The 16,412-nt window shown below is 39.4% G+C and overlaps 1 protein-coding gene across 4 annotated transcripts in view; it reads right to left on the minus strand.

The window, feature by feature from the left end:
• Nucleotides 1-409: 409 nt before the first annotated feature.
• The window catches only part of LOC116258538 (uncharacterized), a 37,716-nt gene continuing 21,713 nt past the window's right edge, over nt 410-16,412 (minus strand). For all 4 annotated transcript variants that reach the window (XM_031635714.2, XM_031635713.2, XM_031635716.2 and 1 more), the window contains 2 exons: nt 8,833-8,909; nt 410-644 (listed from right to left, as the gene is read on the minus strand). In XM_031635714.2, coding sequence (XP_031491574.1) covers nt 564-644; nt 8,833-8,909 — 158 coding nt within the window. In that variant the 3' untranslated portion in view covers nt 410-563. The remainder of the gene's footprint in view (nt 645-8,832; nt 8,910-16,412) is intronic.

A 16,412-nucleotide genomic window follows, 5' to 3' on the forward strand; every position in this document is an offset into this window, starting at 1 on the left:
TCTTGTGAGAGTGCACGCACGCACACAGACAATACAGGCATAACAAAATTAAACGTTAAAATTTACATACACGAGAACGGATGACCTCTTTTGGCGCTTTGTCGCAGGTCAGTAGGAAACAATGGAGTCAACCGTCATTAGCATATGTCCGCCATATCATTCCCATCCATGATCACCCAAGAAATCAGAAGCTTCCCATCCATGATCACCCAAGAAATCAGAAGCTTCAAAAGAGCAGGGCGATAAATGCTGTCATCAGATAAAGAGCATTTTAGCAAAACTAGCCCCAAGTGCTTCCTAGCTTGGCACTGGAACCTACCAACGAAACCTACAATAACATCTCATAAAGATTAGCTGGACTCGCTGAACAGCAACACCAGTGATGAACGCTCGACTGTAGACAGCATGGTTTAATAGTTACTCAGGGTTTGGATTATGTTGCAATCACATGAGTGACACCAATGTTTCATGTATTCCCTTAAAATCCTACATTATGACAATAAAGGAAAAAGAAAACAACTAAATGAAAAGAAAAATCATGAATTAAAACAGTTTACGACAGATCACTCGTCAACTATGTGGACCACATCTCTCTCACTGGTGGAAGACAACCATGGCATGAAAGAATCTTCACGGCAAGAGTTCTGCAACAATTAACAGTTGAAGTGTCAGGAGATATCCCTAGCATTCAGACTCACACGCAGCATGTCAGCAGCTGGTAACTAGGACATTCAGAGATGCAATTTGCAATGAATTATTAAGCAGCTACAAGTAGATGGAGTGTATTGATAACCATTTCACTGGAATATAAACGAGAAGGCAAAGAGACAATCTCTGTGAAATTTTAGCTTAACCATTCTGAGAAAGAGGAATTACCCCACCAAACCGAGGGCAAATTATGCACTCCAACTCAAGATATATATATATATATATATAGACACAAGGAGAGAGAGAGTCATGGTAAAATAAAGCAGAAGATGCAATAAAATTACATGAACAGCACTAAAAAGAATTCAAATATATAAAATGTCAATAGTACATTAATAACATTTCAACAAAATCACCATAGTTTAAAATCGTCCTAATCCCTGAGAATCTTATTAATTAACAATTTGGGAAGTAGTCACTGTTAGTTTTACCAATCCAGAAAGAAAAAAATTTCACTGTTTAGGAAGAGAACGTTTTAGAACAATAGAAAAATAATATATAGACAATGATGTTTTAGAACAATAGGAAATAATATATAGACAATGATGTTTCGCTTGATGTGAGCTCACTGCCACCTTTTCAAGCATAATAAATTGGCAGTTAAATTTTTATTAGAGTTCTCAACTAATGCTTTTCAATCGAAAAAGCAATAATTGAGATGTTCATTTACAAAATTAACCTTCTCAAATAAAATTTTTTAACAAAAAGAAAAAACAGCCCCTCGCCATCTACCAAGGGTTGATGGTGAACATCCGTTATCTGCTAGGGTCCACTGACAAGTCGACAACCTTCCTAGACAGTCCAAAGGCCTCCCCCTTGGTAATCTGCTAAGGGACAGTGAGGACCTTCACAAGTTAGCTAGGGTAGTCCAGCAAGGCCGACCCTTGCTAAACATACCAAGGGTGGGTTGAGACGACCCTCGAAGGACAACAAGATGGTCTCAGCCTCCAAAGAGGGGCTTTTTCTCATTTTCTTACAGTACATTATTTACAAAAATACTTAAACTCAAGTCACATGGGTACTTCAGTAAGGTCCATGTATCCGCGTCGCCGTACCCGTACCCAAAATGAGTACTTGGACACACTTGGGTACCTATAGATCCAAACTGCATAATTTTACTTTGATTTAAATTTTTTCACTTTACTTTTTCTTCTATTCTTTGTGTTAAAGAGTGTTTCTGCAATATTAGAATTCTTTAAATATTTTCTTATATTTAGTGGACTGATTTTGTAATTGTTATGTTGCCAACCCTAATCTCTTTTAATATGAGATTAGAGGGTCACGTGAATAAGCAAGAAAGTGTTTTCCTCTCTCTCTCCCTCTCTCTCTCTCTCGTCCCCTTCTTCCTCCAACATTCAACATGGTATCAGAAAACTAGGGCTGTGTGATCTAGGGTTTCACGCCTAGAGTTCCCTTCTCCTCTCATCTCTCATCTCTTCCGCCAAACTAGGGTTTCACACCTAGGGTTCTTGTTGTTTACAAAACAAGCAAGTTGATTGGTTGGTTGGATAGGGGCTAATCACGTTTTTAACATGTGAAAACGTGATTAGCACCTTTGTGTTGCTGCTGCTGTCGTGAAGTTGCTGAAAGCTGCTGCCGTTGAAGCTTATCACGTAGCTGAAATGGTGAATCAGATTAGACCTTGCTGCAAAATCAAATCTAACTCAAGTGCAGCCGTGGAAGATGTTCAGGCCAAAGAATGTCGGATCTGCTAGGGCAGTCTGATTTGTTTAGCCGTGTGGTGCCTGGTGGATTCTCACAGGCAAAGGTATGTCGTGTGGGCAGGTTTAGTCTTTTTCCTGCATCGTTGAAGTGAGACAAGTTTGAAATTGTATGGAGTAGGCAGATTTCTGTTTTCTCTCTGCATCGTTGAAGTGAGATAGGTTTTCTCCACTGTCAAACTTGTGCTTGTTTGCTACCTATTATCGACATCTGAAAGTGCTACCTGCTATCCACGTCTGAAAAACAGTCCGCCAATTTGTTTTGTGTTTGTGTTCAACCTGATCCTTAAGTGGATCTCGTGGAGGTTATTGTTGCTGTAATTAGATTTTTATGTTGACCGTGTGGGGCAGAGTCAATCTACTGCTTGTGGATATGGAGCAGAATGATCTACAGATCGTGGATATGAAATCTATAAGTGAGGTCTCATTAGTTGTGGACTGCTGCTATTCGTAAAGTTCCTGCTTGTGTTGCAGCCATCGGCTGAAATTATTTTGTTGAGTTGCTACCTTAGTTAGTGCCTATGTTGCTGCATGTTTTAGTGAATTTCTGAGTTGATGATTAGAGCCATAAGTGTGTTCCAGATTCTGCTATGCTGTCGTGCCTTGGTTGAAGTTAACTACTGTACCTTATACATATATATTGTGAGTACAATTCTGGTTGGAATTTTACTATGGCTGATGGTAATGTGTCTGAGGGTTCCAATGACTACAAGATGGCTGGAAATTCCTTCTCATATGCCTGCACGACTGTGATAGACTCTTCCTTCTCTGTTGGTGCTCCTACCGATGACCCAGATATGATGTGGATGATAGATTCTGGCGCCTCCAGGCACTGTTGTAATCAACCACATATTTTTTCATCATTAGTCAGGTTCTCTACACCACAGCATGTCAGACTGGCAGATGGCAAGCTATCTCCTGTATTGGGCAGTGGTGATATTTATCTCCCACATTTAGGCACTATTACCCATGTGCTCTATGCTCCACAGTTTCCTGTTAATTTGTTATCTGTTAAGCAGCTTACTATTGATTTAAAGTGTACAGTCATTTTTGACCCTGGTACATGTTCTTTTCAGGATTTACTAACTGGGAAGATGATTGGTGGCGGCCATGAACGTGAGGGTCTCTATTTCTTGTCTGTCCCAATAAATGTTGCTGCCTCTTCATTCTCCTCAAAGCCTTCTCCTTTACAGTGGCATCTCAGACTGGGTCATCCTTCAGTGTCAAAACTTCGTCGCATGCTTCTACGTATTACTATATCAGAGTCCTTCTTATGTGATGCTTGCCAATTAGGCAAACATATAGCTTTCCTTCGAGTCAAGAACCATCTAGTCAAAGTCTATTTGATCTCCTTCATGTGGATGTATGGGGTCCTAGTCGGGTTCCATTTCACTCGCGTTTTCAGTATTATCTTGTTTTGGTTGATGATTTTACTCGAGTCACTTGGGTATTCTTGTTACGGGAAAGATCCGAAGTCATATGTATTCTTCCTAAATTTGTCAAGGAATTTGTCAAGGAAATAAAAACTCAGTTTAGTTTCATTGTGAAAAATATTCGCATGATAATGCTCTTGAATTCAAATCTTCCGTTCTACTTCAGTTTTATGCCAATCATGGAATTCAGCCTCAATATACTTGTCCACACACATCCCAACAAAATGGTGTTGCCGAACGCAAACATCGACAACTCCTAAATGTGGCCCGTACCCCCATGCTGCATTCTCACATGCCTGCATACTTTTGGGGGGATGCTATTCTTACTCCATATTACCTCATTAACAGATTACCCTCGTCAGCCATCCAAGAACGTATTCTCATTCAACTTTTATATCCAAATCGACCATTATTTCATATACCTCCCAAAGTATTTGGATGCACTTGCTTTGCACACATCCTAGGTCCAGACAAAAACAAACTTGCTGCCCAAGCCATCAAAGATTCAAATGTCTATTTATTGGATACTCTGCCAATAAAAAAGGATATAAGTGCTTTGATCCCCAGACCAAGAAAGAGATTATCAGTGCGGATGTTACATTATTTGAGTCTCGTGCTTATTTTTCTCCTTCGAGTCCTCCTCTGTCTGAGATGCCTATACCTGTTCCTCTTCCCATTCCACCAGCGTCCCTTGAGTCCTTACCGCCATCTCAACCTATGTCACATGAACGTTTCTTTGATCCTCCATTGGTTTACAACTCATCGTCTTGGTCCTTCTTCCAACTGCCTACCAAGGTCTTCTCAAGAGGTAAACTTCACTGATCAGACTGATTCAGGTTAAATGATGATCACACTGCAGATGATCTCCCCATTGCTATTCGCAAGGACAAGCGACAGTGCACACTACATCCAATTTCTAATTCTGTCTCTACTGACCATTTGAGTACAAGTTTGGTGCAGTTTGATCAAGCTTTGTCTAACCACATCATCCCGTCTTCTCACCATCAAGCCTTGTTAGATTCAAGGTGGCGGCAAAACATGCAGGAGGAAATGGATGCCCTTATCTCTCGGGAGACTTGGAATTTGGTGGATCCACCGATGCACTGTGATGTGGTTGGCTCCAAATGGGTGTTCACCATAAAGTATCATTCTGATGGTTCAGTTGAACGGTTCAAGGCACGTCTTATTGCTAAAGGATATGCACAGACTTATGGCGTTGACTTCTTTGAGACTTTTTCACCCGTGGCTCGGTTGGGCACTATTCGACTGATTATATCTCTTGCTGTCCAGCGAGAGTGGCCTCTATTTCAGCTGGATGTGAACAATGCTTTTCTGTATGGAGACCTGTTTGAAACCGTCTATATGCAGCAACCACCTGGTTTTGAGCGACAGGGGGAGTGTTCCAAGGTATGCAAATTAAAGAAGGCTATTTATGGACTTAAACAGAGTCCTCGTGCATGCTTCCATAAGCTAACTGAGGTTTTATCTAAGTGTAGATTTCAACGATCCTAGCTTGATCATTCATTGTTTATCAAGCGAGACACATCTGGTATAGTGATATTGATTGTATATGTGGATGATATTGTTCTCACTGACTGAGGTTTTATCTAAGTGTAGATTTCAACGATCCTAGCTTGATCATTCATTGTTTATCAAGCGAGACACATCTGGTATAGTGATATTGATTGTATATGTGGATGATATTGTTCTCACTGGAGAAAATAATCAAGAAATAGTTCAGACAAAGGAGTTTTTACAACAACCCTTTGTCACAAAAGACCTTAGACAACTCCGTTATTTTCTTGGTATTGAGGTAGCTCCTAGTAGTAAAGGAGTTGTAGTGTCTCAAAGAAAATATGCTCTTGATCTTCTGCAGGAAACAGGTTTCTTGGAAGCTAAACCTGCCACACTTCCCATGAATTCCCGAATTCATATACATGATGATGAATCAGAGTCTTTTGGCTCTAGATCTTACAGATCTCTTATAGGGAAACTGCTGTATTTGACGGTCACTCGCCCCGACATTAGTTTTGCTGTGAATAAGCTAAGTCAATTCATGGAAAAGCCTCGAAAGGTTCATTGAGATGCTGCTCTAATGATTGTCAGATACTTGAAATCAGCCCCAGGAAAGGGGTTATGGTTTAAAAAGGGAGAAGGTGTTGACATCGAAGCGTATAGTGATGCTGATTGATTATGCAGGATCTGTAGATGACAGGAAGTCTACCACAGGTTTTTGTGTCTTTGTGGGAAGCAATCTTATTTCTTGGAGAAGCAAGAAGCAGAATGTGGTGGCTCGATCTAATGCTGAGTCGGAATATAGGGCTATGGCTCAAACTGCGGCTGAAATGTCATGGGTCAGATCATTACTTTTAGAGTTGGGTGTTTCAGTGAATCTCCCAATGACGATGTATTGTGACAACAAGGCGGCAACCTATATTGCTAACAATCATGTTTTTCATGAAAGGACAAAACATATTGAAGTGGATTGCCACTATGTTCGGGATTTAGTTCAAGAAGAAATTATTAGCACTATTCATGTCTCCTCTGAAGATCAGGCAGCTGATATGTTCACCAAGGCTCTACCCATAGGCGATTTCCTGAGAGATTGTAACAAGCTAAGCATGATTGATATCTATGCTCCAGCTTGAGGGGGAGTGTTAAAGAGTGTTTCTGCAATATTAGAAAGTTGAATAGTAGTTATTTAAATATTTTCTTATATTTAGTGGACTGATTTTGTAATTGTTATGTTGCCAACCCTAATCTCTTTTAATATGAGATTAGGGTCACGTGAATAAGCAAGAAAGTGTTTTCCTCTCTCTCTCTATCTCGTCCCCTTCTTCCTCCAATATTCAACACTTTGGATGTGAAAATTCGATTGATGTTCATATTTGACTCAGGGGCTGCTCAGTTGTCCTTATGTTTAAACTTTTTCATAGATTTTCTTAAACACACTGCTGCAAAAGCCGTTGATATATATTTTCTATGTTATTTATTTGTTTATGTTGATGTATATTCTTTATTTTGATACATATTTTTTAAGTATTTCTTATTGTTTATATATATATATATATACACACGGCCGTACCCCTACACTCAAGTTTTTTGAAAATAGTCAGTACTCGCACCCGCACCGGTACCCATACCTATGTGACATAGACTTAAACTAAAGCAAGATTTATTAAATCAGTCTTTATAAACACATTAGAAAGTCATATTGTTCAAAACACCTTTTTATCATGAAGATAAGAGGTGTGTGTATATATATATATATATATATATATATATATATATATATATATATATATATATATATATATATATATATATAATATTGTGTGAGAGAGAAAGAGACAATAATCTCATATTGTGTCACTGCAATCCCTAGGCACCAATAGCCTCTCGCCTTCCTACCCGTGCAAGATGCATAAATAACTTGCTGTCAGGACCATGAATACTCCATATTTCATCATAAAATTCAGTATGAAAGGAAGGAAATCTAGAACTTGAAAACAAGTCAATACAAGGCAAATGAGATCTCCACACTAAGCTGTCAAAAATTGGACGTCGAACACAGAGCATCCAATATATACAAGTCAGACTATGCAGGACTAAACAATCCAGGTCAATTAACTAAAAAAGTATATATTTTGTATGAAACCAGAAACAAAAACATGTGTATCTATACAAAGAATGCATTATCTACATCTATAGGTCAGGGATCAGTCCAGTAACCAATGATTGGGCTGGCTGGTTGACTAAGTCTGACCAACTAGTTGCTGGTTTGACAACAAAAATAGTTTAACAACCCACTCAACTGACTAGTCAAACAACTGCTGCATAACTGCATTCTTATGGTAATCAGAAAATCACCCATTGTAAATAAGTGAAAACTTAATTTAAAATTTTTGATACAGAGGACAGAAACAATATTTGGCCTCACAGACATAATATCTCTGGCATTATTGGAAATGCTAAAATTCGCTACTGTGTTTAATGAGAAGACACTCTCATTGCTGAAAGTGCCGGAGAAAGAAAGTGTGTCCTGGAGTAGAAACAATGACTCATCATTGTTGAGACTCAAAAACATTTGAAACTAAAGATTACACCAACAAAACCTGATCAGAGGATCAGCCACCACCACTCAAAGAGAGTAGGTATCAGTGGCATTTATGTACAAGTCTTTAAGAAAATAAGATTTTGTTTTTTCTGAGATTAAGATCCAAGAAAAGGTCGTTCCATTGTGTGTAGTATTCCTTAGAACTTGTTTCAGTCAAGAGTTCAATATGGTAGATTAGGGATGTTGAAAGTTCTATGTTAGTAGTTTAGGGTGGTTATTTGAATTTTTGATAAGTCATCAGTCCTTTTTATTATTTTGTTCAAATATGTTGGACTAGTTTGTATTTTATGACTAATCTCTATTTAAAGAGATTAGGGTTAATGAGAATGTGAATTTTCTGGTTTTCTCATCATCCTTGTCAACATGGTATCAGAGACACCCACATCTAGGAGACTATGATGCCTTCATGAGATAGCTTTCACTCTCCTCTTCTGTCTCTTCTCCTATATTCCTTCCCTATCTTCTTTTCTTTCTTACTGCTGATTCTCGTAAGACGTGGGTGAGCAGAAGTCTGTCAACAAGGGAAAGCCACGTGACCCAAAATGAAGAGGAAAAGGAGAAGCTAAGAAACCTGATGCATGTTATCCACTACTTTGTTGTCTTACTACCTTATCCTCTTGTGCCTGACTCCTGACCAGCCTTTTCATTTTAAATAACTTGTACAAAAGACATTTCATCAGTAATAATTCTGACGAGCATGCAACAAATTATAATTTTTCATTGCCACAAAAGAAACTGAAGAATTTTCCCAAAAAAAAAACACAACATAGAAAATCATATATTATCAACTAAAAATTTAGCATGTTGATTAACTTAGAATCAGACAATAACTTACTAAAACGATCATTACTACCTGTAACCAAAAGAAGAAGCCCCGCAGTAACTTCAATTGTTGACCATCATCAGCTGCCCTTATTCTTTCATGAAGATCTGAAATCAGAAAAATCAAGAGTGCTTAACCCACCGTATCAAGTACTCCAAGAAGCAAAGGTAAATAGTGCCATGCCAGAAAAGAAATCCAGAAAATGATAATACAAAGAAAAGTTCTAAATTGGAAAAACAATATATAAAACCAGACAAAAAAACAGTCCACTAGGCAACTTTTCAAAGCATATGTGTATTTCTTTTCATCCATAATTTCAACAATGTCTAAGACAATAAAGAGTCGCATTGACTAACATTTAACACAAGTGATCAAGATCCATCATGATCTTAGATCCAGAATTTTTTATGGATTTCTAAAGGCAACCAACTCTTTCTATCCCTTACACACATTTTCCAAGTGGTAGCTACTGCATTTTTGTCTTCCAAAAATGTTCCTAAAGAACTTTAGGCTGAGGCTGCTCTCACATCAGATATAAATATGATGCCTTTTAAAATTTTTGTGGAATAAAACTCTTTATAAAAAACCTTTCAAGGTCAAGCTGGATTTTCAAAAGCTTCAGATTTTTAGGTGCAGATGTTCTCTTTTAATTAACTAAAAGGGAAAGTGATAATGCATGAAATGCTTTTTAATAATATTTTCATACAATTTGATGAATTTTAATGCTGAAAGCCTTAAACCCTGTGTTGTTTGTGTAAGGTTCAAGGAGCCACAGTTTGAAATTGATAAAAAAAAACGGAGTTAGCCAAATATGTGTTCAATGGTGGAATTTGGCTTCTAAGGGTAAAATAGTAATTTTACATATTAAAAATCCAAAACTTTCAGCCAACGAATGGCATTGAACTGTATCTTGCATGTTATTTACATTTAGAATTCTGCATTTTGTCATAAAGTCTATAGGTTCAAGTAAAAAGTAGATGAGTTGTTTAGGGAAAAAAAAATGAAATGAGGTAGCTTTAGTGAAAACCTGAGTGTTAATGAGGTGGTTTTAAAAAACCTGGAAAACCTAGCTCAACATTTCCATGAAGGGGCCGACCAGCACTCCCTCTTTTGGTCCTTCTTTGGTGATGCCTAGTGGAGAGAAGAAATCACTGGCAATTTTAGGTGACGCCCTTCATTCTGGCCGCTTTTCCCAAACATGACCCTGATTCCTCTTGTCCTCAAGCTCTTGAACCTTGAACCCAGCTTGGAGAGGAGAAGAGGGAGCTTCAGAAGGCTTCTAGACATTGGTGGTTTGATCGAAATTGGGACTCAAGTGGACCCAAACTCCTTTCTAGAGAGGGTTTCAAGTTGTCCTACATAGTAGATCTTAGATTAGGTAGTTTTGCATGTGTTTCTACCGTAGAACTTAGGATTCAAGAGTTTTTATGCTAGTTAATCACTGTTTTCATATGCGTTTCTGTTAAATCGCTGTGTGTGATGTGGGGATTAGAGTGAAGAAAACATGCAAAAAAGAAAGCAATTTCAACAGCAAAAAGGAATTAGGGTTTTTTTCATCAACAGCTAGCTCTAAATAAAACAAACGAGGCCTCTGAAGAGGCCTGACCCTTAGATCCAAATCAGATCAAGAGTCTAATAAGTAAAAGGATCCAAACACAAAGTAACATCAATGAGTAAATAAATCAAATCCAAAGCCTAATTGGATTCCAATCTGGAGTCCGATCTATTACTAAAACACATTGCGTCAATCTCCCCTGGATAAAGACTTCGGCTCTCGACGAGGATGGTTTTGTTGTGCTGTAGGTAAGTCAAGATGCAGAGATTGCCCCTGGCCCTCCCTGAGTAGGTGCACACGTATCCTCAACTTGTTGAGGTAGAAGTGAGACAGAATCCACTCCTAGAAGTGCATAACTAGCAAGCGTATTCAGCAGTGGAACCGTTGCCGACAATGGTCAATTGGATATATGACCGGTTTGAGCTCATTGTAAGTCTAATTTTTCATTTGAATCACAATAGGACAATAACTCGGGTGATAAACCATGACAATCTCTATAATATAGACCAACAATGTTTGATGCCTTATCAGAGTCCTTCCCCCGAATAGAACTAGACTAGTGCTTTTGTGGCCATTGTGAATAGCTATACGGTCATACTGTCACAAACATCCTAATAAAATACGACTGGCAGACTAAGGGATACATCACACTAAGCCTCATCCTTGGAGTAGTCTCCCATGGAAATTTTCACTAAGCACCTAGAGGTGAGAGAGACTTCATCTCCCTCTTAAACCACAACACCTTATAAGGATGATGTAGTTTCTCAGTATGTAGGTGTAAATTATCAACAATATTTTGAGAAACCGTTTTCTCACATAACCCACTATCTACTATGACGTTGCAGATGTACCCGTCACAATGACACCATGTTCTATAAGGACTGTTTCACAACCACTTACAGTTTGACAGACACTTCAGGTTGTTAAGATATCACGCACAGATAAGAGGTTATAGATGGTGTCACCATCATATATGACAACCGCTTTCTCAGTGGTGGAGTTAGTCCCCGGTTCGCTTTGGGCATCCTCATGTTCAAGCTCAACGGTTTTGTCTTTAGCTTTGAACATGACAATTCCTTTGACAACATTTAGACATTGTGATTGGATATGATCCAGAGCTTGACATTTGCAACAATGGACTAAAGTGTTGACTTTGACCTAGTAGTGAACCCATGGCTCTTTTCCATATTAGAGGTCACATGTTTAGATTGGGCCAGTGAGGTAAGGCACTTTTCCTTATCAGAAAACCAGCTTGAGGCCATAAGTAGAGGGTCTCTCCTGTCCGCGCTCCGGTTGTCTGTCGCGAGCCACTGGTCTTGGAGTGTGCCCGTTCCAAAAGCCACTGTGCTCGTTCCATTTTGCATTAAGGAATTTCCAATATCATCTATGTAGTTTAGGTAACTATGTTACACTCGTTAAATTTCAAGTCTTAAACCGCTTTGTTCCGGGTGAGAGAGAGGTTCATCCCTACCGCTTGGAATAAGGCCTGAAGGCCCCCCCATCCCCCTGCCTTTAGGGTCCTGAGCTGCATAGGCGTAAGCAATGGCAGCGGTGTACCCTTCAACTTGGATGTCACACCCCACCACCTTAAGGCGCAAGAGCATAATGCCCACAGGAATCGAACTGTAAAGCTGCCTTCTCAGAGCCCTCTAGCCCAACCAGCTACACTATGCCCCTTGATGTAGTGCATGCCACATTGGCAACTTACAAACTGCCGGCAGGTCGAGGTCACGTCCATCACTTGTTGGCCATTCTTAGTGTAAACTGTCAAGCTTCGTTTTCTCTAGCTAAATTATTAGTTATATATTTTTTAATATGTTTGTATCATGTAATTTAGATATTAGCCAAGCTTTGTGCTTAATTTACGAGTTGGGACTGTTCTTAGTGATTTGTACAGGTCTGCCAGCCAGTGTAGACCCAATTTACAGTAGTTAACTGTAGTTTTCTAGTTTAAATACCGCATTGCTAGTTGCATTTAGTAAGTATCATTCATTTGGATCAGATTTTAAGTAAATATTAGTTGTCAATCTTTAGATATAGCTAATTTTATAGTTCAAAGTTCAAACAGTTCTTTACTGCCATCAGGTTATGGGAGTAGTGTGTGTTAAGTTTGTGCGTATGGGGGATCGGGTCTGTTCAGACCCGATCCACTTCTCTTATACCCACACACCTAAACATACTAGGCGGTGGCACTCTTGTAAATGTTTATATATTTTTGTACATTTTGTAGTAACCTGATTAGGTTAATTTTTTAATAGAGATTAAGGAACGCAGGGCTGGATTGGCCGACTGCTCCTTTTCCTCCATTGTCTTGTCTTCTATCCTCTCTTCTCAATTTATCTGATTTTCAGACAGAGAGACGTGATTTTGTGAAGATTCTTACATGGTATCAGAGACAGGTTGCATCGTCCTCCGGTGAGTGATTTCAATTTGATGTGATTAGCCCTAATCTGCCCTAAATCCTCTTTTCTGGCGAGGTTATCCCTCATTTCAGTTTCTGCCCTAAATCTTGCGTGATTTGCCCCAATCGATTTGCCCTAATCATTTTGCCCTGATTTCTGCCGCTGCCCTAAATCTTGCCCCCCGTCGCCTGCCCTAACCATCTCTATTCAGTTATGGATCAGCCAACTCCCTCTCTTCTATCGTCAAGCTTTCTCTCCCAACTTATCTCTCAAAAACTGAATCATAGTAACTATTTGACTTGGAAACGTCAAATTGTCTCATTTATTAAAAGTCATAGACTCTATGGGCATATCAATGGCACCACTCCAGCACCCCCAAAGTATATTGACCGTGAAGTGAAGAAGACCGTAGTGGGAGATCAAGCTGTTGGGGCTTCGGCTGTGAGTGAAATCAGATTTGAATATAAAACTCTTACTGAAAACAATCCTAAATATGAAGTTTGGCTGGCTCACGACCAGTCTCTTGTTGCCTATATTACTTCTACCTTGTCAGAGGAGGTATTAGGAGACATTGATGATGATTTAACAGCCCTAGAGCTGTGGTCTACCCTTGCGACAACGTATTCTCAAGTATCGGAAGCACGGTTTCTGCAATTAAGAAGGCAATTTCAGGACATCAAGCGTGAGACGCGTACAGTTTTGGAATATTTGAATGAAATTAAAAGTGTAAGTGATCAGCTTGCTGCTATTGGACATCCCGTCAACGACAAGGACAAAGTGCAACAAGCTTTGAGTGGACTGGGAACAAATTTTGACATTTTTTGCATAGCCTTCGAAGTCCTACCTGTCCTCCCATCTTTTGAAGATCTAAAGGCCAAGCTATTTCAACACGAAGCTAGTCGTGTTCAGCGACAGAATTTAATTCCTTCCAACAGCCACAATGTACTAATCACAGGGACACATGCACTGCAAGGGAATCGCACTCGTCCTTGGACTTCTCAGGCAGGAATGGGAAGAGGGATTCTCCCAACACCACCAGGCATGAATACTACCTCTACCATATCTAGAAGGGTTCCAACTTGTTTCTATTGCAACAAGAGGGGGCATGTAAAATCAGAATGTTGGCACAACCCTCAGAACAAAAATAATCAGGTTAGGCGTGAGAACAAGGCAGCAGCAGGGTCAACTTCATCATCATCTGGCTCAAATCAGACATCAAATGTTTCAGCAGATGTGCAGCAACTTCTCATGACAGCCCTATCTAAGCTCCACTTGAAACAAAACGAGCAAGGAGAGTGGTATGTGGACTCTGGAGCAGCAGCCCATGTTACTGGTGACACAGGTAATCTCTCTAGTGTTTTCCCTTATTTAGATCAAGGCTCAGTTGTCACGGGAGATGGTTCCCATCACACAATATCGCACATTGAAAATGCACAAATATCTATGGGCTCTTCTTCCATTCCATTAAAGAATGTCCTTGTTGTTCCAAGTGTCAAGAAAAATATTATATCAGTGTCTAAACTTATTGATGATACTCACTCCTCTGTTGAATTCACACCGTCTTCTGTTTATGTCAATGATGCTCAAACCAAGAAGACATTCGCTGAGGGCACTCGCAAAGGAGATATGTATGTCCTTGAAGAAGCTCCACAGCTATCAAAACCTTACCCTTCAGATTCATGTTTTTCAAGTCATAGTGAAGTCAATGTCGCAGAGTATAATAAGTCATCCATTTGGCATGGTCGGTTAGCTCATTGTAATCAGTCTTTTGTTCGAAGTCTTGTTGCAGACGGGCTCTTAGATAAGTCCAGTCTGAGTTCAGTTAGTGAGTCCGTGAGTCCAGCATGTGCTCGAGTTGTCATATCTGTAAGAGCCATGCCCTTCCTTTTCAATTAATCAATAAAAGAGCTTCAAAGGTTTTTGACACCATATATGCTGATGCTTGGGAGCCTGCTCCAATTCCTTCTTCTTCTGGGAGTAGATACTATGTCATTTTTATTGATTCATATTCCCGATATACTTGGATCTATTTCATGAATCACAAATCAGAAGTTTTCCGCTTGTTCACTCAATTTCATGCCTTGGTTCAGAATAAATACTACAGTAATATTGTGCATTTTCAATGTGATGGTGGTGGTGAATTTATTTCTAATGAATTTACTAAGTACTTACTAGATAATGGGATCACTAAACAAATTTTATGTCCGCATACACCTCAGCAAAATGGAATTGCTGAAAGGAAACATAGGCATATTGTTGAAAGCGCGCTCAGCATGATGCATGAAACAGACTTACCTAAGACATTGTGGATGTGCATGTTGATGTTTCCTTACGAAACAAATTTCAATATCGTGCTATTTTGTGCATATTTATAGGGTATGCAGAAAACTACAAGGGTTATAGGTGTTACAACCCTAAAACTCGGCGTGTACATATTTCACGGCATGTTGTTTTTTATGAAAGCAGGTTACAGGATTCCAAGGCTACTTTTGTGACACTCAAGGACAAAAATGAGGTTTATGATACTTGGCTACATGCTGAAATCTTAAGACAAGGGGCAGAAATGTTGACTGAGCACAAAGAGCAAGCTGTTAATGAGCCCGAGACACTTATAAGTAGTTCCTGGAACAACACTACTTCCTTGGACAGCATACCTTCATCTTCTCAGCCCAATGATCCACCTATACATAATCGGTTCTCAGGCCTGGTGTATTCTAGGCGATCAGTTCCTACTGCAGTTCCACGTCAATCACAACGCGTGCAACATCCTATTGATAGATGGGTGGGCTATAACAATTTTTCTTTGGATTTTCAGCTGTTTATGACAGAAGTCGGTAAAAAGGTGGAACCAAAATCTTATCACCATGCGAGTAAGGAAAAATGTTGGGTTGAAGCTATGAATGAAGAAATGGCAGTCTTGCATGAGTGTCAGACTTGGCAGATTGTCCCTCGTCCTGCTGATAAGAATGTTATAGGATCCAAATGGGCTTACAAACTGAAATATAAGCCAGATGGTAGCATTGATCGACATAAAGCACGCATTGTGGCGCGCGGTTTCACTCAGCAATATGGGGAAGATTATGATGAAACATTCAGTCTGGTCATCAAGATGGGAACAATACGTGTGATTATTTCTCTTGCAGTCTCATATGGATGGCCTCTTTATCAGTTAGATGTCAAAAATGTCTTTCTTCATGGGATTCTTAAGGAAGAGGTATACATGGAGCAACCTCTCGACTATACTACTTATGATCCTCAAAAATGGGTTTGTAAATTACACAAGTCTCTATATGGGTTGAAACAAGCTTCTAAATCATGGTTCGATCGGTTTTTTCATCATATACAACAAGTTGGTTTTCTCCGAAGCTCCCTCGATCACTCCTTGTTTATCTATCATACCGGAGAAGCTACCACTTGGTTATTTATATATGTTGATGACATTGTTATAACTGGGAATTCTTCTTCACATATATCTTATGTTAAAAGTATGTTGAAGCAAGAATTCAAGATGAAGGAAGCACAAGTATACTCTTGATGTTTTGGACAGGGCAGGTATGACCAATTGCAAACCCATAACTACCCCCAGTGTTCTGAACACTAAATTGACTGCCTCTGATGGAACTGTTGCATATTCTAATCCTACATTCTATCGC

Source organism: Nymphaea colorata, chromosome 8, assembly GCF_008831285.2.
Source record: "Nymphaea colorata isolate Beijing-Zhang1983 chromosome 8, ASM883128v2, whole genome shotgun sequence".
NCBI classification, from domain to species: domain Eukaryota; kingdom Viridiplantae; phylum Streptophyta; class Magnoliopsida; order Nymphaeales; family Nymphaeaceae; genus Nymphaea; species Nymphaea colorata.